This window comes from Gymnoscopelus braueri, assembly GCF_963280865.1.
Source record: "Gymnoscopelus braueri genome assembly, chromosome: 3".
In the NCBI taxonomy this organism is placed as follows: domain Eukaryota; kingdom Metazoa; phylum Chordata; class Actinopteri; order Myctophiformes; family Myctophidae; genus Gymnoscopelus; species Gymnoscopelus braueri.
The window spans coordinates 41,683,127-41,707,445 of record NC_137612.1 but is presented as its reverse complement, the minus strand read 5'-3'; the positions used below and the strand labels follow the sequence as shown (position 1 = coordinate 41,707,445).

The window sequence follows — 24,319 nt, the reverse complement described above, 5'->3', positions numbered from 1 at the left end:
GTTTGTTTTTCTGTACATGTGTGCATATTGTTGCTGTCGGGCAGAAACCTTGTATTTCTGCTTTTTATGTTTTTCTTTATAAATTAGACCCTGATGCCCAACACCGTCATACGAGGATCAAAAGAGGCGCACATCCATATACCATTTAAAGGCGGGTGCTGAACTTCAAACAACAGAACATAGAACAAAGAGTGGGCTGAGTGATGTTTTGAGCACACTTGCTCTTCTTCAGACTAAAGGGCCAATAAAAATGTATAAGAACTATAAAAATGTAGTTCTAAGTCATAGTTCTAAATCAAGTGAATGGCAGAGTTCACACCAACTATACAAAAAATACAATGGTGAACGAAATACTTCTCGTTATAGTTATAGTGCTCAGTGTGAATGGTTAAAGTCTGAAGAAGAGCAAGTGTGCTCGAAACGTAGCGTGTGCAAACTCTAGTTCTACCTCGTCATACTACAGTGTCACCCAAAAGTAGCAAAAATAGCAGATCTACAAGCTAGTAGTAATCAAAATCTTTGTGTGATAAGAACTTTTCTTTAATTTTTTTTACATTAACCACTTCAACCCTAGCATCCCTATTCTGAGGGGAACATTGGCCGAAAATAGCCGAGTGCGTTTTGAGCTTGTAGATCAGCTATTTTTGCCAAAGTGGTTTGGTGTAGGGTTAGGTTCAGATGGGATGAGGTAAGGTGCGGTGGGATAGAGTCAGGTGAGTTGTGTTGAGATGGGGTGGAGCAAGGTGGGGTGAGATGAGGTGGGGTGAGCTTCAGATGGGTGATTTCATATTTGCTGATGAGACGTTCCGTGACACTAACAGATAATTGTACACCATATTTTGGGCTGATTTTGAGTTGTACGATAGAATCGTGCAATTTTGTGAGGGGGGTGTTCTGATCTACTCACAAGACATGCTGTGTGACATTGACACATGTATTGTAATAAATATTGTAAAGTATACGGTATACCATATTGTGTACTCATTCTGAGCTGTAGTGCATGCATCTATTCTAGTATTGTCCATTTTTGGCATTAGTTGACATTTTTGGGCAGGTGCAGCATTTATTTTGATTGATTTCTGCCATCTGCTATACATATATATGCCCCCTTCCAGTCTCTACAAGATGCCATATAAAATGAATGTCATGCATTTCTACATTTACTTCACTACCGTTACCGTATCATCGATGTCAGGTGTAAATCTTGTATGTCCAAAACTAGTGAAACTTTGCAAGCACACTCCCTGGAGGCCAGAGCAGAACCTCTGCCGTGCATTTTTCACATTGGCCTGTTATAGCATCATAGGAGGCCGAACACATTTTCTGATATTACTCCTACAGATTATGGGCCCTATCTTGCGTGCCGCCTTACCCCTTATCCCTAAACTTAATATCCATATTTTACCATTTAAAAAAACATGATAAAATGGTTCAACTAGCTGATCTACGTCGACACGTTGTGAGCTTGTAGATCGGCTATTTCAACCATTTAAATGTTTTTAAAAATAGTAATAAATGGCAAAAAAGTTTAGGGATGAGGGGTAAGGCGGCACGATAGGGCCCATAGGGCCTTGTGCGCAGCCTCATCCCTTTTAGGGCCCAACATGTCCAAACCTAATGCAAATCAGTACACATGATCTCTATAGTCATGTGATCAAGTTGTATCTGTCAGATTTGTAATGTTCCATCCATCCTCATTGACTAAGAATGGTTGCCGGACCCAGGGGGTCTGGCTTACATGAGGCTTTGTACCTGTTTTCTCCATACATGGGCATGGTCACTTTGTCCTTAGGCCCCAGCCATAAAAGTCTGTCCCCCTTTCATCCATACATGGGCATGTTTTGTACCTGTTTTCTCCATACATGGGCAAAAAACAGGTTTTGGTCACTTTGTCCTTAGGCAGCCCCAGCCATAAAAGTCTGTCCCCCTTTCGTCCATACATGGGCATAGACACAGGCTGACACGTCATGTGAAGTCTGGGTCTGGCAGAACCAGGTCTCCTGGTCTTGTTTCCTAACTTTGTAGGAGTGGCCCGTTTTTCACAAAATGCTTTGAAACTTTGCACGCACATTCCTACTAGGGCTACATTGGCCTCATGGTGGCGCTATAACAGACCGATTCATGTTTTGGCCTATAACTCTTGATAGTCCAGTACCTTAAGCCTATTTTTTAACATTATCGTTAGAAGCGGATAAAAGCGCCACATTTTACATGAGGCTTCTTTAGGACCTACTAATGCATTCTAGCCTTGGGATCCAAACTTTATTTTGAAAATTATCCATACAATTATCCATATCAATATCCATTAAAAAAAAACAGGCCGATTCCAAAGTTTGCGGGCTCTGCTTGCTTGGGTAGGCAACCCGGCCTGGCGGAGACCTGTGTGGGCTCGCTAGGCGAGCACTAGCGAGCTCAGCTCAGGTTGGGAGCTTGCAGGTCTGCTATTTTCGGCGCGCGTAACCGTCGTGCGTCAAAAGTAGCCTACTCAAGTTTTCTTTACATAAATAAAAGTATCAATACTGCAACGTAGAAATATGTAAAAAATGTAGCCTCTAGAAAAAGAACAAAAGTATTGGTATCAATGATATACTTAAGTACAAAAGTAAAAGTAGCCTACTCATTATACAGAATGTCCCGGTGTGGGTGCAGGCCATTTCACACGTTTTCAAATGTAAAAATATTTTGAAAATAGCACAATGCCTCGCATCTTGTAGATCGGCTATTTTCAAATGGCCGAAATGTATATAGTGCTGACTGCTGAAGTGGTTAATGTGTGTTTTGTAATAATAATCAAAATCTACAAGTACAAAGTGACTATAATTCAAGTTTTCAAATAATTGTAGTGGGGTAAAAGTATAATATTGGGCTCTGAGATGTAGTGGAGTAGAAGTAAAAGTAGGTCTACTGAAAATTGGAAATATTCCAGTAAAGTAAAAAAAATACAAAAAAAAATTAGGCTACTTATAAGTACAGTACTTGAGTAAATGTACTCAGTTACGTTACACCACTGCCGTCGTGCGAATGCGATGCAGTATAAATGGGGTTTTGAGCGTGAGTTGCTCAGTCTGCTCTGGTCTGTGTTCAGTTCAGTGGTGGAGCAGCAGAACGGACGGAATTCAAAGCATGATGATGGTAAGATTATTATTATTATAGTGTCCATATGCCACCGATTGCATTTCTTTTTAAAATAAAGTGCTATAGATTAATGAAATCAAAGCATCCTTATTAGTAATTTAAAGTAATTTAAATAATTCAAGCCTTTATTTGAAATCGACAGTGGAGAGAGACAGGAAATGTGGCCTACATTGTACTTCCTGAACATGAACTAGGCCTAGAATGCTGACACGTAGCCTACTGTGATGTTCCATTAATTATGTAGGCCTAAATAAGTATAAATTACAACAAGTAGCTAGGCCTATTAGGTGAATTTATAGGAGTAACATAAGTTAACATATCCTATTAGCCACGTGAGGGGGCAGTCAGTATTTTTTAATTAATTAACTTTGATAATTAATTAATACATTTATATAGGCCTATTCTTTATTTTCCTTTTTTTAATAAAAAAAAATAATTATAAGAAAAGAGTATTTGAAAAAAAGGTTAAACATGTTTAAATGAGTCTAATAGGGAAACTGGCAGTAAAGGCCGACGCATACAGCACTGATGACGGTCCCGACTGGTTTGCTGCTTTTTTGCACCTTTCACTTTGAGCACAGAGCACTTTATGCCCATGATAAAATAAAATAAAAAACACTATTTCTTAGTCTCTGTCTAAGGAACGTCCTTAAAGTTTTTGAGGAGTGTGAGTCTTTTTCTGCCAGATTACTTTAGCCTTGGCTTTACGTTTTTGACACCACCACACCTGCAGTCAACCCTGATCAGAAGGACAAAGGGCGCAACAGTTCTTTCCCTGGATTTGAATTTTGAAATGAGTCTAACATGGTTAAAATGGAGTTTGAAGTTCAATGGGCTTAAATATGAGGGGTGTGTCTGATCTAATGAATATCAAATATTTGATATTGAATCAAGCAACTTAAAAAACTGTCTGGGGTGCAAAAGCCAGAGTAGATGTTAAAATGACCCCAGAAGTGTGCCACAAGGGAGAAACACATTTGATTTGAGTGCCACTGCCTGCCACATACAGTAGGCCTATGCCTATACTGTAGTCAGTAGTGAAGCTATGCTGTGCGGAAGCAACAGGCAACTTCCTCCACACACCACTCATGTGAAGAGGTCCAACTGCCTGGACCGCTCCTAAATGAGACTCAAAAAGCTATAAATCTATAATGTCAAATAGCCAGTGGTGGAAGAAGTACTCACATTTCTTACTGAAGTACAAGTAGCAATACCACAATGTAGAAAATAAATACTATGTTACAAGTAAAAGTCCAGTATTCAAAATTCCCTTTTCAAAAGTACAGAAGTATTGTCATCAAAATATACTTAAAGTACCAAAAGTAAAAGCTGAATGTCTCATTTCACAAGTTATCACATGTGTAAAAAAAGAAAGAAAGCAGATCTACAAGCACACAACATGTCGCATCGCAACGTGTTGGATTTGTTGATCGGCAAGTAACTAGAATACTAAAGTTTTCAAATGATTGTAGTGTAGTAAAAGTACAATATTTGTCTCTGAAGTAAAAGTATAGAACATAGGAAATACTCCAGCAAAGTAAAAGTACCTCAAAATTGTACTTAAGTACAGTACTTGAGTAAATGTACTTACAGTAGTTACTTTCCACCACTGCAAATAGCCTACAATTAATCGCTCAAACATGTAATCCTAATTGAGAGCTGTAATATGTTACAATTAATCAGCATGGAAACCGTTATTGGTGTAGAATTCTGCTCGCTGTGTTTAAGTATGGCCATTGGCCATATCAAAATGTGTCTTGTAAAAGCATGTCTCTTTTCAAAACGTACAAAAAGCCTCTTGGTGCATGATTAGTCTCAAGCCAGACAACTCTTGTTGCCTCCTAGAAGTTCTGTGCAGTCATCTTTATGTTCCCAAAAATACGTTTTAAAATATCTTTACTGGCTTGCAGCTTATAATATCTAAGCTGCAAGCGAGTAGGCTTTGACCAATTTAATTTACAGCAGGATCTATTTTTGCAAAACGGAAGTTGGGGTCACAAAACACCCGCGTTATTTTCAGCTTAATTTCAGGACTTATTAACGCGACTGCAAGGGCGAGAACGGAAGTGTGGGGGGTGGGTAGGGGCACAGGACTTCCGCTTTATGTTCTGCAGAATTTCTGCGTTTCCAAAGTACAGTATGTACAGCGGAAGCATTTGAAGATTGTGAGAGCCAACAGACTCTCTGGGGAGACACACTTAAACCCAGATGGATACAATATGCACACGAGTAACCTTCTTTCAATGTCATTTTTACATTTTTCTAGGTCAAGAAAGGTATCAATGGCTCAGTTCAGTGGCTGTCTGCCCACCATGGATTAAGAAGAAAGCCATGCTGGGTATCGCAGATCTGCCAAAATTGGAGCAGCTCTTCAGGAAGAGTTGGGTGTGTCCATCCAGACTGGTGGGGTGGTGACGGTGTCAGAGATACCTAGAGATGAGGAATTTGCAGCCCTAATCGGAGACGTGGTTAGTGGAGGTCCACTGTATGTACTTTGCACTTGGCTTTTCCCACAGGACCAATGATGATAAACCTCTTCTTAGGGACCACTATGCTGAATAAGAATCTTGGTCTGTAACTGTTACTGAGGTCCTGTAAAATAGCTATAGCTGAACAACAGAAGTCACGTGAAAATGTATGTCTATATTTTCTGCAAATTACAAACCTTCTTTTCCTCGCTCCACAGGCCCTTTTGACTTCTTACAGGGTAGATCAGCTAGGCCTACAGGTAAGATTCTTCAATTAAAATATTTAGCAATTTACAATTACAAAATCATTGCAAATGCGAGGCATTCTAGAAAGTTGCACATACATTATGACACCAAAGGGTTACCTTACCTACGTGGCATCTGTCCAACTGGTGCAAGAATTTCTTCTATAATCAAATTTGTAGAAACTATTGGATGTACAATTATGACATAATTCCTCATTCTCTCTTCCCAAGGAGGTGTTACCTGTTGTTTGAGCATGTGACAGGGTACACTGTTCGCCTTCAGAGAGTTGGAGTCTCTTCCTCAGGTATAAATCTATAGTCTCCATTCTCATGCTTGATGATGACGGGTTGGGTCGGGTATGGGACATGAATGTTTTAAGGACTAATGATGATAAACCTCTTCTTAGGGACCACTATGCTGACTAAGAAACTGCAGATCCTGAGCCCTGATTGGTGCTGATGGTCCTCTAAAATAAATAGCTTTAGCTGAACAACAGAAGTCACGTGAAAGTGTATGTCTATATTTTCTGCAAATTACAAACCTTCTTTTCCTCGCCCCACAGGCCCTTTTGACTTCTTACAGGGTAACTGCAAGATCAGCTAGGCCTACAGGTAAGATTCTTCAATGAAAAATTTAGCAATTTACAATTATAATATCATTGCAAATGTGAAGCATTCTAGAAAGTTGCACATACATTATGACACCAAAAGGGTTACCTTACCGACGTGGCATCTGTCCAACTGGTGCAAGAACTTCTTCTATAATCATATTTGTAGAAACTATTTGATGGACAATTATGACATAATTTCTCATTCTCTCTTCCCAAGGAGGTGTTACGTGTTGTTTGAGCATGTGACAGGGTACACTGTTCGCCTTCAGAGAGTTGGAGTCTCTTCCTCAGGTATAAATCTATAGTCTCCATTCTCATGCTGTGATGATGACGGGTTGGGTCGGGTATGGGACATGAATGTTTTAAGGTCCAATGATGATAAACCTCTTCTTAGGGACCACTATGCTGACTAAGAAACTGCAGATCCTGAGTCCTGATTGGTGCTGATGGTCCTCTAAAATAAATAGCCTTAGTTGAGTGAACAACAGAAGTCACGTGAAAGTGTATGTCTATATTTTCTGCAAATTACAAACCTTCTTTTCCTCGCCCCACAGGCCCTTTTGACTTCTTACAGGGTAACTGCAGTGATCAGCTAGGCCTATAGGTAAGATTCTTCAATGAAAATATATAAATCTATAGTCTCCATTCTCATGCTTGATGATGACGGGTTGGGTTGGGTATGGGAATGTTTTAAGGACCAATGATGATAAACCTCTTCTTAGGGACCACTATGCTGACTAAGAAACTGCAGATCCTGAGTCCTGATTGGTGCTGATGGTCCTCTAAAATAAATAGCTTTAACTGAACAACAGAAGTCATGTGAAAGTGTATGTTTTTGCTTTCGGCAAGTGATTGAAATTATTCTTTTTCCCCCACTGATTCTCCAGGGCAGTCGTGAAGGGTGAAAAAAAGGCAAGATGAAGTTTTACGTGGTTAGTAGAGGTCCACTCTCTGTACTGTCTACTTGGAATTTCCCACAGGACCAATGATGATTAATATCTTCTTAGGGTATGCTGAATAAGAATTATGTAAACTCCACTGTACTAAGGTCCTCTAAAATAGCTTTTGTTTTATTCAAACATGTTGAATTTAAGAAAACAATTTGTGTTTAAGTTAAATTTGACTTAAATGCATAAATTACATTAGTTTTTCAAGGTACGACCATATTTAATGTTGATCAAGGTAAGAAAATTTGCCTCTTCCAAGTAACTATGGGTAATGTTCTTTCCTTGGCAGGTAGATTTACCAAAACTAGGAGGAGAGCAAAGTATCCGCACACTAGGACTGCCACAGAATGATTTTATTTGTAAGAGAGATAAAACAGGAGCCAAAGTTTCGGCAGCCTTCCTCAGGCTATATGGTTGATAGATTTACCAAAACTACCAGCCACAATGGTGGGTACTACCCACTGGGTAGTACTGTAAATAGTGATAACAATTGGTGGGGCTAAAAGTCTCCTTCCCCGGTGTTGACATTTCAGTGCAGTGCCAACTGTCAACCATTTGCAATCTAAAAAACCCCCAGAAAGGTTTAAATAAAGCATTAGTGCCAAAAGGGTATAGAAGGGTTTTTCAATAGTAAAAATGGATGTAATGAAACTAAGCATACCCATAGGTTAGAATATTGGTTGTGCAAAACTGGTAAGGTGGGATGCACAAGATATTCAAAGCTTGATATCTTGACATACAACTATGTGGGCTTGGTGTAGTATGACTACAGGTTGCCTTTGCACATCTATGAAATGGAGCAAAGACGCAACCCAGGAAATGGGGTGGGGGTACAGGAAGAGCTTTTTTTGTGAAGTACGTGTGTTAGGGAGATTGTTGTTTCATCTGTTGAATGTTATCCATCTCAGCGTTTTTGAATATATATTTTTAATGGTTTGCCTGATTTTTAAAAAGCAAGCAATTATCTCCTCATAAATTCATGTTATTTTACAGTGCTACAGCCATGTTACCATTGAACTTTGGAGTCATACGTCATAGATATGTCATAGAGACATAGACGATTGATTGATGTCATAGAATATAGATGGTTAACTAAACATCACAGACTGACTGACCACAGAACATCCCCATGTGGATCCCCAGATCCTGATGTTTTTATTTTATTTTATCTGTCACTAGTAATGAATGGATTTTTAAAATCTGAATTATGTTTGAAATGTATAAATAAATAAATAACATAATGAAGCTTTCACAAGTGTGTGTGCTAACTGGAGGATTGTTTATTAGTCATTTTGTTAATCAACTGCTACGTGTTACTTTTCGTTGCTGTCGGGTGGAAACCTTGTGTCCAAAACCGTTCCTTTTTTTAATATTATTTTAAAAACATTAAAAAAAATTGCCGATCTACAAGCTCACTTGTAGATCTGACAGCAGAATTTTGTTTTTCATGATATTTGGACACACAAAATGTGCAGAGCTGCTTTGGAACAAAAAATAAAAGATTGAAATAAGGGAAAGTGAGGATAATTTAATAGCCTAGCTGCTTTGGAACTAAAAATAGAAGATTGAAATAGAGGAAAGTGAGGATAATGTAATCACATTTGAGATTTATATGTAGCCTAGATGAGGCCAACATTTGGCCCAGAAGAAAAACTGTATACATGAGGATGTCTAAAATGTGTCTGTTGTTAATGTTGAAAATACATTGTTGACTTTATACAGAGGTCACGTGAACGTCAACATTGGACATTCAATCAGAAGACATCCCAAAATGACGCCATGAAAACATTCATTTTCATTGTAGGTCTATATTGTTTTACCAGTGCCTTCCCTTTGCTCAAGGGGAAACAGTAGGATGCTATTTAGAGAAGTCACAATTGATCTACACAGTAAAATCCTCAGTCAGTATTAATAATGTATAGATTTGAGTCAAGCCTCATTTTAAATTAACTCAGGATTAGACAGTACTACTACTCACATTTCCAGTTCCAACAACTTATTGATCACATCACAGTAGTAGTGCTTCTCAAAGTCTTCCTTGAAAAACTAATTTTAACAACACAAATCTTGTATGGGGGTCCGAGGCACAAAATAATTTCAGATGGGGTTTGCAGCCAAATACATGTTAGGCTCTATGCACAGCAGCCAAATAAATAAATTAGGCCTCTAACCTTACGTCCGTCACAGATGTTACCAATTATACTAGTAATGAAGGCTCTGTTCCATTTAGTGTAGCACGACAAAGTTCTCAGACTTTTTAATTTCAAGGACCCCCATAATAACTCTGAGAGTGTACAAATGGTGGAACCAAATGGACCCTTACGGCTGATAGCTTTAGCTCGTACTTAGTTAGCCACCCTAACATCAACTAATGCTTACACACCCGTAAGGGGCCATTTGGAACCCCCTCAAGGAACCATGAGGCCTGGACCACACTTTTAGACCCACTGGTGGTGTAGCAGAGTGTGTCCACTAGTGAGCTAACCTCGCATCACCAGTCTTTCCACCTCGGAGGAACTAGTGAGCCAACATGCACAATAGTACTAGCAGCACCCTGACTCTGTTTGAACAGAATGGAACAAAGCCTTCATTAGTATCATTAGTAACACCTGTGAAGGAACTAAGGAAGTAAGGAAGAGTCCCAATATCTTTCCAATGTGTCTGCTGTGCATAGCCCCTTTGACACACATGAAAAGTTTGAGAACCACTGCTTTACTTTTCCTCCGAGGTGGAAAGACTGGTGACTCGAAGTTACTGCTTTACAGAGAAGTTGACCAACTGACTTGACATTTCACGGCCACGGCCAGTAGGTAGTGCTGTTGCAATGTTGGCCGTATCAAAGAGTCTCGCGATGACACAGTGAGACATCGCGGGACTCGTGTCACGTTGCATAGAGTGTAAAGCGCTGTGATCGGTCATTTCACCAGAAGAATCGACCAGGAAGGATCTCTGGACGCGAGCTGAGCTGCTGCGTGGCGCAGCAACTATTCTATCATCATGGTGAGATTACAGCGCTCATAGGCCTCTAAATGACACGCATTTGAACTATACTATAACTTCAAATTGCATTTAAAAACATCCTGCATGAATTAATAATCCAAATGGACAGCTATTTATTTTGTATTGTGTTGTTGACTTGGAAGGCCTAGCCTGGCTGATGTTAGCTTTAGCTCGTACTTAGTTATCCGCCTAATGTGTATATAATTAATGTTACGTTCAGTGGCTGGACAATTATGTTTTTGATTCAGATGCTAACTATACTTAATAATAAGAGGAGCTATATAAGTAAACTATTATTATGTGAATGTCTTGAATTGGCGCATGAGGTTAGCTGTTAGCATTTAGCCACGGTAGCAGTCAGCAGTGCACACACGTGGTTACCTCAAGAGGGCAACGTGGTTAACCAACTTTACCAAAATGTAAACTTTTTACATTTATTTCTGTAAAGGTACTTATAACAAAGATGCATCGTTGTAGATGTGAAATGTTCAAAGTTGCACATGAATTATGTCGTAAAAAATGTTAAACCACGTGGCATCTGGCCACCTGGTACAATAATGTAAAATCTTTAACATTAAAGTACAAGATGAGAAAATAACAGTATTGGCCATGCTCAATGATGTAATGATGTCAATATAATCTGTCAATCCCCTGAATGACTGTGCTGACAGCATCCTATTATCTGAACATCATGAGCTGACCTGGACATTAAACATTTGACTGTCATGGACATTTTCACTGTTTTTGTTTTAAGACTGTTGCTATCTTAGGACTGTTAACTTGAGACATAATTTCTCATTTTGTGTTCGTCTTCCACAGGTGGTGCTAAATGTGTTGTTTGAGCATGCTGCAGGGTATGCTCTGTTTGCTGTTAAAGAAGTGGAGGAGATAGGCATGCTTCTTCCTCAGGTATGAAGCAGTGGTGGGAAAAGTACTCATGTTTTACTTCAGTAAAAGAATCAATACGGCAATGTAGAAATACTCTGGTAAAAGTCCAGAAAGTGTTTGTTTAAAAATGTAGTTACTTAAAGTACTCATTTTCAAAATTTATAAAATTCCTTTAAATTATAATGATTATATTTATCTTTTAAGATGAGATTAAAAAATAACAGTATTGGCCATGCTCAATGATGTAATGATGTCAATATAATCTGTCAATCCCCTGAATGACTGTGCTGACAGCATCCTATTATCTGAACATCATGAGCTGTCCTGGACATAAAAACAGTTCACCGTTTTGTTGAGTAACACAGGGTTAAATGGTTATTAATCAGACAAATCTATTTACACTTTTTGTCTATATACATAAAAGAAGAAAAAAACGGCTCTAGTAACTTACTCTATATAAGCAAGATTAAGTTGGTTCTAATGTTTTGTTCCTGTATATTTTTGATTGATTTCCCAGTCATACCGCACACTGACAAATTAGTTCCTTTAAACCTATTTTATTGGTGCAAGAAGAAGAAGCTAAGTTTGAATTAGGTGAAGTCATCGTTATACTTTACCTGACCCCTGGTGGAATGAATGTGCAAATGCGTAACCCTTCAACATGTTTTTTTCTAGGTCGAGGAAAGTGTCCTTAGTATCGGGAAGTTCAACGGCATGGTGAGCCTGGCAGCCTTCTTCCCATTCAAGTCTGCCCAAGCCGCTCTAGAAAACATCAACGCCATTTCTGAAGGTACGTTTTCCTTCAGTGAGCAGCCAGCCAGACATGCTCAATGATGTAATGATGTCAATATAATCTGTCAATCCCCTGAATGACTGTGCTGACAACATCCTATATCTCTGAACATCATGAGTTTACTTGCTTACATGGAGTAGGTTTTTATTTGCCTTACCACCACTAATTACATTTATTATATTGCTATTGTCCTCCCTTCCATGCAGGTGTGGTTCATGCTGACCTGAAGTTGTTCCTGGAGACCAACCTGCCAAAGGCTGGTAAGAAGAAAGCCATGCTGGGTGTCTCAGATGCCAAGATAGGAGCAGCTCTTCAGGAAGAGTTGGGTCTGTCCATCCAGACTGGTGGGGTAGTGTTGGAGATCCTTAGAGGTGAGGATAAGGCTTTTGACAAGGCCATTGGCATTTTAAGAAGCTGGTCCATTTTCAATCAACTCTTAACCTTATTTAGTAAGAAAAAAAATCCTTATAAGCTTCATGCAGGCGATGCGGCAAGTACAGTATGAAGGCAAAGTCTTGAATATATTAATCCAAGACTAATTTGTCAGTTGGGTTATTGACTTTTAGGCCATTATTTAAAGTCATGATAAAATGGTCCTTAAATAAGTTATTGACAAAATTTGCACGGCCATGGTTCCACAAAGATGTTAAGCAGACGTTGGCAATTTCTTTTGGTTAACATTTTGATGACATGGGAGAAAATGTAAACTAATAATGGGCCACTAACTGGAAGGTAGAATGTTTCTGTACACTGTATGGCTGAAGCGGTAAATGGACAATGTATTAATGTTGGTAACAATGTTATCTGAAGGATTGTGACCGGCTACATGCTGGTAGTGATTTTAAATGACCTGGGCTGTTGTGATGTTATGTGATGTTATCTGACTCCTCCTGATGGTTCATACTGAAAGTCTGAACAGCCAGCGTGAACACACTGGTCCCTGCCTTTTATATCACGTGACGCTTAACTGCATTTTGTGGTGGTCTTCACCTCCTCAGGAGTGCGTCTGCACTTCCACTCCCTCGTGAAGGGGCTGACCGGCGAGGCTGCCTCCAAGGCCCAGTTGGGTCTGGGCCACAGCTACTCGAGAGCCAAGGTCAAGTTCAACGTCAACCGAGCTGACAACATGATCATCCAATCCATCGCTCTGTTAGACCAGCTGGATAAGGACATCAATACCTTTGCCATGCGTGTCCGGTAAGGGGCTGGGCTTCCATCGGACCAATGGGTCAAACTCAATATTCTAGTCAGTCTGAACTCTGAAGGGGATGCAGTTGTAGAGCATAAAAAGTTGAACTGGTATTTAAAGTGACATTTCACTTTATTTGGGGTCACTAAATAAAATTAGTATCAGCACTTTTTGTATTAAAAAATTGCCAGTGGAAGCAGACTGGCCCTCAAGCAACCTCCCAGTGCTTGCCACAAACGGCACCCCCTAGAGTGCTGGCTGTATCAAAAAGGGAAAGACATCATTCTCTGCCCCTACACATCTGCTTTGCCAGCTGTTGGCTTGCAGGGCTGCACTATTGGGACAGGCATCTGTTAAGACTTTAGGTCATGGTTGAGCAGCCATGATATAAAATGTTAAACTGTTTAGATCCATGTTAAAAACCATGTGAAGCCCCTTTTTTGACCACTCTGGACTGAAAAGCGTCCTTGGTGTCTAACACAGGGGGGTAGATTAAGCTCTCTCATAAACCTGTAGTGATGGCACAAAACCACACTACGGATCCTGTCGGGAGTGACAACCTACAATTTAGTTTTTTTTTAACAAGCTGCGTTATGTTAAATGTGTTCAGTGTAGATCATACGTTGTACCACTTTTGCTTTAGGGGGTGCATAGGTGTTTTAATTAGGGGTGAGTTTACATAGTTTGTGTATAAGTACATTCTATTAAACATGTCCTTGAGTAGCTGAGAAATGTGCTGCCATATTAGCTAAGGAAACAAAAGTAACTTATGTGCTCGTGAATGCTTAAATTGTAAATTTTAAAGTACAAGGTTGGAGTAAATGGCACGAACCCTTGTAAAGTAGTTTAATGGTCACATAACTAGATTCCAAAGGGAGAGACAGTGCTACAATGATACCAGGTAAATGTCAAACCTAGAATCTGTAAAGCATGTTATCTAACAGTCTTGGCAATCGTTGTCAAACGGTGTATACTATATATTAGGGGTGTAACGATACGTTTTAACAACGATTCGATACGTATCACGATACTTGGTTGTCGATACGATACATGAACGATACAGGTTAATTTAGAACGATACGATACGTTTCGATTCAGCGATTTAGTCGATACGATACATGAACGATACAGGACAGGTTAATTTAGAACGATACGATTCGATTCAATGATTTAAAATCGATATAGTAACTATTTATTTACCCAAAAATTCTGTGTGAAAAATAAATACCTGGATACTGGATATAAACCCCTCTTTCTCTTTTCTTCTTCTTAAAAGTACTTAGTATTGATATAATTGATTATTTGCATTGCAGAACGATTCGATACGATTATTTGCATTGCAAAACGATTCGATACGATTCAAAGTCAAACGATACGATATTTAGCTGTTTGCATATCGATATAGTAGATCGTTGAAAATTCAAAACGATGCATCGATGCAGTTACTGTATCGTTACGGGCCTACTATATATCTATAACAATACTTTGAACAAGTAACCAACAGCAAACATAACTAGCATCCATCAAAAAACGGGTGACAAAGTCATAGAAGGGAAACTAAGGTCCCCTCGGCTTGGTTGATGAGCCAGTTTCTCAGAACAAAAGCATTGTGAACGGTGCTTGGCTATTATAGCAACACATCAGATTATGTGCCCCTAATATGCTACCTTTTTTTTCCCACTCCAGTGAATGGTATGGTTACCACTTCCCAGAGCTGATCAAGATCGTGACGGACAACTCCATGTACTGCCGCATGGCCCAGCTGATTGGCAACCGGAAGGAGTTGTCAGAGGAGAGCCTGCCGGCGCTGGAGGAGGTGGTGATGGACGGTGCCAAGGCCCAGTCCATCCTGGAGGCTTCCCGCAGCTCCATGGGTAAGCAACCAATACATTAAATGTAAAGGAAAAATTAGCCACGTGAAGCCCCTTTTTAAGACCATCATGGACTGATAAGCGTCCTTGGTGTCTAACACAGGGGGGTAGATTAAGCTCTCTCATAAACCTGTGGTGCTGGCACAAATCCACACTGCGGATCCTGTCGGGAGTGACAACCCACACTTTTTTTTTTTTTAGCGAGCTGCATGTCACGGACTGTTTTCAGTGTTAATTAATACATGTTGTTCCTTTTGATCCCCACCCCTTCCTCCAGGTATGGACATTTCTCCAATTGACCTGATCAACATAGAGCGGTTCTCTATACGCGTGGTGTCTCTGGCTGAGTACCGCCTTGAGCTACAGCAGTACCTCCGCTCCAAGATGAGCCAGGTGGCACCCAACCTGGCAGCCCTAATCGGAGACGTGGTTAGTAGTCTATTATAGTTTGTACCAAAAACTGGGTCATTTTTTAAATGGCTTATTAGTGCAACAACAGATGCACATGAGAGTATGTTAATGCTTTCACAAACATGATATTTCTAACCCTCTTTTCCCCACAGGTAGGAGCTCGTCTGATCTCCCATGCTGGCAGCCTGACAAATCTGGCCAAATACCCAGCCTCCACTGTGCAGATCCTGGGAGCAGAAAAGGCCCTGTTCAGGTACTGGGGCACCCCCTCCCTGCTGGGGCATACAGTGGCTACAGTGATGGCAGGGCTGGGCCGGCGCAGAGCAGGGTGACTGGAGAAGGCCCACTTGTAAAGCCTCCTCTGGAGTGATCCCTCTCACATACACCCCCTCCCCATAGTCTGAGTAGCCACTTGACAGCACTGAGGTAGAGACTGAAACGCCAGTTTTTTAAAAGCTTGGGAATTTGTAGTCCAAGCAATGTGGCTTCAAAAGCCACTGCTGTCATAAAAAATAATGTAATGGCTATTAGGAACTCTTAAGTGTATATTGCTTTTAATGTGTTTATTGAAAAACAAAGTGACGTTTTCCCACAGAGCACTGAAAACTAAAGGCAACACCCCCAAGTACGGCCTAATCTTCCACTCCACCTTCATCGGCCGCGCTGCCGCCAAGAACAAAGGCCGCATCTCGAGATACCTGGCAAATAAGTGCACCATTGCCTCGCGCATAGACTGTTTCTCTGGTAAGCAGCAGGGATCAATCTGTAGCCAGTGTTATCCAATATCATTTAGGACATTTAACCGTGTGGCATGATTTGCAATGATGTAAATTATTTTTCGTCAACAGCATTCAACCTTCGGGTTGATGGTGAAAAAGTTATTTTCCTGAGCAAAGCCACTTAGTTCTGTAGGGTGACTGTCTTCTGCTCGCTCTGTGCAGTCAGCTGAATGGTTCCTTTTTTTCTACAGAGATCCCCACAAGCGTGTATGGAGACAAACTCCGCGACCAGGTCGAGGAGCGTCTGTCCTTCTACGAGACGGGTGAAGTGCCACGCAAAAACGTTGATGTCATGAAGGACGCTATGAAAGAGGTGTGTTCAGTTATGTCTTGTAGGAGTGTTGTGCAGTGAGAAGAAGTTTGGCTAATGAGGCCGCTTTGTGGTGCTTGTTTTGCGAAGACGTGGTTCTTAAGGTTAATGTTTTTTATTTTTTAACTTTGCTGTGAGTGATGACAAACACTTGCCCGACTTGTTTGTGGGGGTACTGATTTAATGAGCCTGACTCAGCACAATACAGTCCACACTTTGTCATGCTCTGGTTATTATGAGTGTAACGTTTGCTCCCTCTATATCATATCAACAGGCTGGTGATGTCACAGCAGAGATCAAGAGAAAGCTGGAAAAGAAAGAAAAGAAACGCAAGAAGCGTGAGCAGAAGTTAAAGGAACTTGACGAAGGAGGCGCCGAAACAAACGGCCAAGCAGAGGTTTGTGATGCTTTGGCAATATTGGACTTCATGCATGTTTTCAGTACGAGATGTCACCGCTCCCATGTGGTCATTTTCTCAGTGTACAACATGCTAGATCATACTGACTCCGAACCATTGGCCGGTCCCATCCAATGGACCGAACCACTGAAGTGATTCAGACATAACTATTCGCAGTAGGGATTTTGATTTTATTTGGCATTCGATGGTTATAAATAAATGTTCCCTTTTGGCTAGGAGGCGATTGAGAATGGGGACACAGAATCCAAGAAGAAGAAAAAGAAGCACGCTGTGGAGGAGGCCCCCCCTGCGGAGGAGGCCCCTGCTCAGGAGAACGGGGCAGAGGGCGCCGAGACCCCGTCCAAGAAAAAGAAAAAACGAAAGGCAGAGGACATGGCGGTCGAGCCAGCAGAGGAGGTCCCAGAGACCCCAGTGTCGGATAAGAAGAAAAAGAAGAAAAAGAAAAAGGATAGTGATGACGAATAGAGAATTCGGAGAGAGACTGAAACCTGAGCTACTGTACAGTGTTGTTTTTGTTTTATATATATTTTGCGTTCTTTAAGCTACAATCCATCAGTTATGTCTGCTCCGACTGAGTGTAAATGCAACCATGTAAAATTACAATAAAGACGGCAGCGCATCTATTGTGAAATCTGATGTACGGTCTGCTTCAATTAACTTTGCCATAGTCAACCAGTAGGTGTCATCATACCTCCACTGACATAATCTGCAATACTGATGGTCTGTTGATTAAAGTGAGGACCAAAAGATTGTACCTTAATTTTGAAACAAGTGGATGCCATGTTGAAACTTTTTTTTTAAAGAAACCTCAATGCACTTTATGCTGAAGTGTTCAGACGTGTGCCTTGGTGTGTTCTTCTCTCCTCAGTCATGTAAATAAATGCCACGATGTAACGGTATCAATTGTAATTTTCAGTGTATATTATCTGTAAACTTGATTAAAATCAGGCTTTTGGAACATGGTTGTTTACTTTTAAAGATCTAGATATCAGTCGATGATTTGCGTGTATATATGGAGTGTCACATGTCTTGGTGTGGAAGACATGGGGTTTTGGAGATAAAAGTATTATGCCAAGTTGATCATTTGGACTGGAACAGTGTGGTTAAAATGGGCATAATGCAGAGGTCACCAAAAGGAATTAATAAGAACTTTACAGTGTACTTGTAAGACTGGTTAGATATGTTCTGTTCTAAGCCACCTTGGCACTGAGAGGCAAACAAGCTAAGTTAATGGAATGCATTAAGTCAATGGGAGCTGAGTGGACAAACGGTTTAGGAATAAACTACAATGAAATATGGTTCAGGTAAACAAAACTTATGCTACAGTTTGAAGGTCAAATGTGATTGTTCATGCTAATTGCTTGAAAGGGAGCATTGAAAAAATGACTTCCTATTCCAAAAGATTTTGTGGAAAGGTAGTTTGACACGAACAGCTGAGTCACAGGAGTCACATGCCGGTTGGAAAAAAAGGTATGTGGTAGTGGCCTATGGGCCATCATATCTCAATCATTTGTCTTGTGATGAAAGTAACATTTTATATTGGGAACAACTGGATATTAGCTGTTGATTCCATGTTTTAAAGGGCACAACTTAGAGTTAAGTGAAAAATTTTTACACATAGCCCTCAGACATGCAGACTTAAAGCTTTTCAGCTGCAATAGCCGTTTTGAATCCAAATAGGGCAATTGTGTGACACCTGACCTGGAAAAAAAAACATGTCACCTTTTTCACCTCTGGGCTGTTTGCATGCCTGTGCTACAGTTATGCCATTTTGTGCCTACAGTCTAGTATAAGAGTAGGGTTTCATAATAAATAGGACATACTAAAAAGTATGTTAGTGATTTCAGATGCAGCCCTGACTGGAGTATGCATCTCACATACTATTAGCTAATAAGCTTTCGGACATAGAAAGTAATTTAAAGTAATTTTGCTTACTAAATAGTACGTTAGTAAATGGTTTTGGACACAGCCATGTGACATGATACGGACATCCCTGTGACAGAGCTGGTAACATGTTACCATTAGGCTACACGGTACCTTGGTAACATGACAGCCCAGCCATTGAGGTGCTGTGAGAGGGGCCTGATGTGACAGGGCCTGACATCCACATTATTCTACTTAAAATCGCAACAGTTTTTTTTCCCTCTCCCTGGGAAGTAGGCTAATAATTGCATAATCACATACTAACAGTCCAGGTTAATGTGAAATCAGATATGGAATATATTATATAAGCAACACAATACACAAAGAAAATGAAGGGACCGGGGGCCTATTTCACGAAAGCAGAATTAGGGGTTAAACCTGGATTTAACACCTATCCTGGCTTAATTTAGCCAGGATTAGCGATGAATCGGTTTCATGAAAGCTGAATTATCTTGCCAGATTAGTTTAGTCAGAGCACCCTGGATCGGTTTATCCATGACTCGATTTCACGAAAGAAAATTTACGCAATACTACCTTAGTTACCATGGAAATTTAGCTGTGAAGTTAGCCTGGTATGCGAGAGCTGGCGAAAACTTCTGGGAACTCAGATTAGCCTGGTAGGGACCAGGCTAACAGCCAAATTTACTTAATCCAGTGCCTTGTTCTTCAAGTTTTTCCACAGTTAATTCGACACATGTGTTTGTATATGGACTCATTTTAATGACCCTGCATTCAAATAAAATGAAATAAATACAATAAGATATAATCAATTTAATTATATTACTGAAATAGAGTGTGACCATGAATCATAATTGTTTCACAATGACTCATGTGATATGTCATTGTCACTCTGTTAACACTATAGTTCATATTGTTGTTAGACGTTTGATAATATATTACAGATTTTTTTTGTATATTATAAAAAATGTCTGACACTATATATATATATATATATATATATATATACACATATATACATACATACACACACACACACACACACACACACACACACACACACACACACACACACACACACACACACACACACACACACACACACACAAATTATTAGTTACGGGTTTAAAAGACCCTCTTCACTGTACAATGTAAGTCAATGAGGAGAATGTTTTAAATTATCAATTTCTTGTCAATGGAGATTTTTTTTTTGATGTCTTGTCCACCTTTGGAGTTACATCATGATGGCAAGGGCTCTTGACCACGCTGGGGTCCCCCCCCCCCAGGAAATCTTTAACAGAGTAGATGTAATTTCCAGTATTCTGGTGGATTTTGGGAGTTTGACACTTTTATCAGGCTTTACTTACATAGGATCCATTAAAAAGTTAAAAGTTGCAATAAAAGAGCCATATTTAATAATAACATTTTGCTGGGGACCCCCTGGAACCCCCCCAAGGACCCCTGGGGGTCCCCGGACCCCACTTTGAGAACCAATGCTTAACGCTTTTTGAAAGTCCTGAAAAAAAAACAAGACTCGTGCAACAAAAATCGTCAAGACACACCATCTCCGGTTTACTTCCCGTATCTGCATAGTCTCGCGTCTCTTGTAGCTATCTGCGTGAAGTGGGCGAACGCCTTTTTAGGAGACTGGAAGCAGGTTGGTGTCCGCCCACTTCACGCAGATAGCTACGCGAGACGCGAGACTATGCAGATACGGGAAGTAAACCGGAGATGTTGTCTTGCCAAATTATGTTGCGCGAGTCTTGTTTTTTTTTGTCGATCTGCTGTTTATGCTATTTTAGAATGTTTATGCTGAAAAGTTACAGTTTTGGCCATAATGAGGTTTCCGCCCGACAGGCAATATATTCATATTTATATTGTACATGCAAAATTGCTGCTATACGAAAACGTATTGTTACTGCACTGTTTCTTATTTTTAATAAAATGTCACTGACATCACAAGGTATTCTTCATTTTACTTATGGTCCAGTATATTATTAATTCATATCAGTCAATGTATTCCAGTGGGGCAAGCCAGCCTACTGTAAGTCTTAAACAAAATATATAAAACATAACCCTAACCCTCAACAGTGGGATAAAATCAATATGGTAACGTCTTATGCAAATGAGCCATGCGGTCGAAATTAACAAATCACTAGTGCAGTCTGGATCTGTCATGACCATGAACTTCAACCTGGTGTTTGCACTTTCTCCATTTTCGACCCGTTCATTCATCTACATAAACGTTTGGATTTCAAATATAAAGTTTTTGACCCTGGCCAGGGTGGGAGTTGAAAGTGTGACTTCTGCTTATCATGCGGCTGCTCTATCCATAGCTCAGTCGGAAGAGTTCTTGACTTCAGACCACAAGATCATAGGATCGAATCCCAGCACAGAAACCTTGGTATCTGGGCAATCTGGCTCCCACGGGTCTACTATCTTTTTTCGCCTTTATCATAAAGGTTGCTGGACAATATATAGAGGACGAAATGCATAATTTATTAAATAATATAAAGGTAATATCAAATACATTGTAAAAAATGAGACATGAGGCTTTATTAGCAAGACAGTCTTTTATTATATTATTCCTCATTTTGCTGGTTTCCCCTGAAACCCCTTTACTGTTACAGAGTAGAACCTCGTTAGAATCTCTGCTGATGAGCTGACGATGTGGCCATATAGCTGAATGGTTAGAGAGCCTGCCAGGCAAGCCACACATCCCAGGTTCGATCCCAGGCAGGCCTCAATAATGTGTCAAAGTGTTCTGAACAGGACACTTAAAAAAATAGTTCACCCAAAAAATACTTATTTTCTATCAATTACACACTCCATGAAGCCTTGAATTCATGGAGATTTTTTAGTTTTTGACCTGAGCACAGACTCAGACATATTGGTTGGATGCATGGCGCATTGTAGATTAGTAGGCGATAATTCCAATATTCACTATACACTCCTCATGTTTAAGCCTAACTGAATTATATATTTATGGACTTGTATATAAATTGTATATATTTTTGGACGACTTCGACTTGTGCATTTAATTTGTCGGCAATACTTTGCCACGCTTTCTCCCTGGATCCATTTATTGCGGCCGTGTTTTATTTCTTGCTTACTATACATTTCACTTCCTTGTATGATTCCGGGGAGACATCAAATTTCTCTTTTTGGTCTTGAGTCAAGACCCCGGCTCCCGGGGAGACATCAAATTTCTCTTTGGGACTCAAGACCCAAAAGAGAAATTTGATGTCTCCCCGGGAGCCGGGACCCAAGCCTCAAGACTCTTGAGCTAAAAAGTTTGTGAACCACTGCCATTTAGAACAGTGCTTTTCAACCTTTTTCATGCCAAGGCTAAATGCTAAATTGATATACATTTGGCCGCAGACCCCCATCTGAAAATGTTTTGTGCCAGGGACCAAAAGTAAATATTTGAGTTAAAATTGTTCGCTTTAAAAATGTATATTTCAAAGACATGCACACATTTTCAAGATTTTTCAAAAATAGCAGATCTAGAAGCTCATAGCGCGGCACTCAGTAACCACTTTAGCCAAAGCTAAAATACGTGAAGCCTGGCTTTACCATCCTGGCTCGACACAGCCTGGCTTGACAAGGTCTAGCTCGACAAAGTCGCTCCTTTTCAGCCTGGCTTGGCGTTCATGGAACGGAATAAACCAGGCTGTACGGACCAGACTTTGTCAAACCTGGATTGGATTTAAATCCAGGCTTATTTAATTCTCCTTTCGTGTAATAGGCCCCTGGATATTGGATAGGGCTACTGGCCCAAAATCAAAATAGTAACAATTGGTCTTATATGTTGTGCTATGCAGCCCTACTATATGGTTTCCCACCTAAGAGCAGAGGAATGTGTGGAGTTTGCAGAGAACCTGAACAGCTTCTACTGCAGGTTTGACACACACAACTTCACTCAGGAGAGGGAGGAGCTGACCACCAATCTCCTGTGTAATGCAGCGACTAACACCAACCTAGAGTTTCACCCAAGGGAGGTGGAAAGGGTGCTCAAGAGAACAAACCCTTATAAGGCCCCAGGTCCTGACAAAATCAGTGGGCGCTTGCTGAAGGTTTGTCATGAGCAGTTGGCTGATGTCTTCTGTAGACTCTTTAATCGCTCCTTGTCTGAACACTCCATACCAACCATATGGAAGTCCTCCATCATTTGCCCAGTCCCTAAGAAAAATAACCCCACCTGCAATAATGACTACCGCCCCGTAGCTTTAACATCTCTGGTGATGAAGAGCTTGGAAAGGCTCATTCTACCTCAGCTACAGAGGGAGGTTAGTGGGCACACAGACCCACTCCAGTTTGCATACAAGCAGCAGAGAGGTGTGGATGATGCGGTGATAACTCTGCTGCATCACACCTACACACAGCTGGAGAAGTCCAAGTCCTTTGTCAGGATGGTATTTGTGGACTTCTCAAGTGCATTTAACACCGTGCAACCTCATCTGATTGGACAGAAACTCCTCCGGATGAATGTCAATCCCCACCTCATACTGCTCATTCTCTCCTTCCTCACAGATAGACACCAGACCGTTAGATTCAACGGCTATTACAGCTCCAACAGAACTGTATCCACCGGGGCACCACAAGGATCTGTTATCTCACCAGTCCTGTTTACCCTGTATACAGATGACTGTAGCAGCTCAGACCCTGAGATGCTGTTCATCAAGTACTCTGATGACACGGTTATTGTTGACACCACTAACTCCAATGACCGCATCATTGGGGTAATGGACAGGTTTGCAGAGTGGTGTGAGAGCAACTTCCTGGACCTAAACCCAAGCAAAACAAAGGAACTGCTGGTGGACTTCAGGCGTGACCCGCCCACTCCCCCGGCCCTGGAGATAAATGGACAGACAATAGAGCGCGTTGAGGAGTATAAATATCTTGGCACCACCATCGACCACAAGCTCGATTTTAAGACCAACGCAGAGAATATCTACTCTAAGTGCCAACAACGATTGTTCTTCCTGAGGAAGATGAGGAAGCTTCAGGTCCGACCATCAATCCTGCAGGCTTTCTACAAGTCTTTTGTGGAATCCATCATGACCTTCAACATCACATCATGGTTTGGGGTGATGCGGGTCATTAACCGGAAACCTCTCGACAGGGTTGTTAAGATCAGTGGCAAGATCATTGGGAAGGACCAGGAGCCACTCAGCAGCATCCACAAGAAACGGACAGTAAAGAAGGCCTCTCAAATAGTTCACGACAATACACACACACTTCATACACACTACAAACTGATGCCCTCAGGCCGTCGTTACAGAGCTTCGAAACTCTCAAAAAGGGGCTCAGATAGCTTTGTACCTACCTCCATCAGACTGCTGAACATCTAGGTCTGGTGGAGCCCCCCCC

At 40.7% G+C, this 24,319-nt stretch overlaps 1 protein-coding gene and 1 long non-coding RNA gene across 3 annotated transcripts; both read left to right on the top strand.

Annotated features, from left to right (window-relative positions):
* The first annotated feature begins 3,070 nt into the window (after positions 1-3,070).
* On the top strand, positions 3,071-8,768 carry LOC308082320. 2 transcript variants are annotated; one of them, XR_013932909.1, is made up of 8 exons: positions 3,071-3,132; positions 5,402-5,603; positions 5,822-5,863; positions 6,080-6,153; positions 6,412-6,460; positions 6,677-6,750; positions 7,014-7,063; positions 7,347-8,768. It is a non-coding gene; the product is annotated as an uncharacterized lncRNA (long non-coding RNA). The 2 variants fall into 2 exon arrangements; XR_013932910.1 differs by having other exon boundaries at positions 6,256-6,460.
* A 1,556-nt stretch (positions 8,769-10,324) lies between these two features.
* On the top strand, positions 10,325-18,023 carry nop56 (NOP56 ribonucleoprotein homolog). The gene is made up of 12 exons (XM_080425266.1): positions 10,325-10,406; positions 11,226-11,315; positions 11,970-12,084; positions 12,294-12,458; positions 13,086-13,284; positions 14,963-15,150; positions 15,425-15,576; positions 15,711-15,811; positions 16,154-16,302; positions 16,529-16,650; positions 16,922-17,044; positions 17,282-18,023. The coding sequence occupies exons 1-12, from the start codon at positions 10,404-10,406 to the stop codon at positions 17,528-17,530; spliced, it is 1,656 nt and encodes a 551-aa protein (XP_080281392.1). The 5' UTR covers positions 10,325-10,403; the 3' UTR covers positions 17,531-18,023.
* The last annotated feature ends 6,296 nt before the right edge of the window (positions 18,024-24,319 follow it).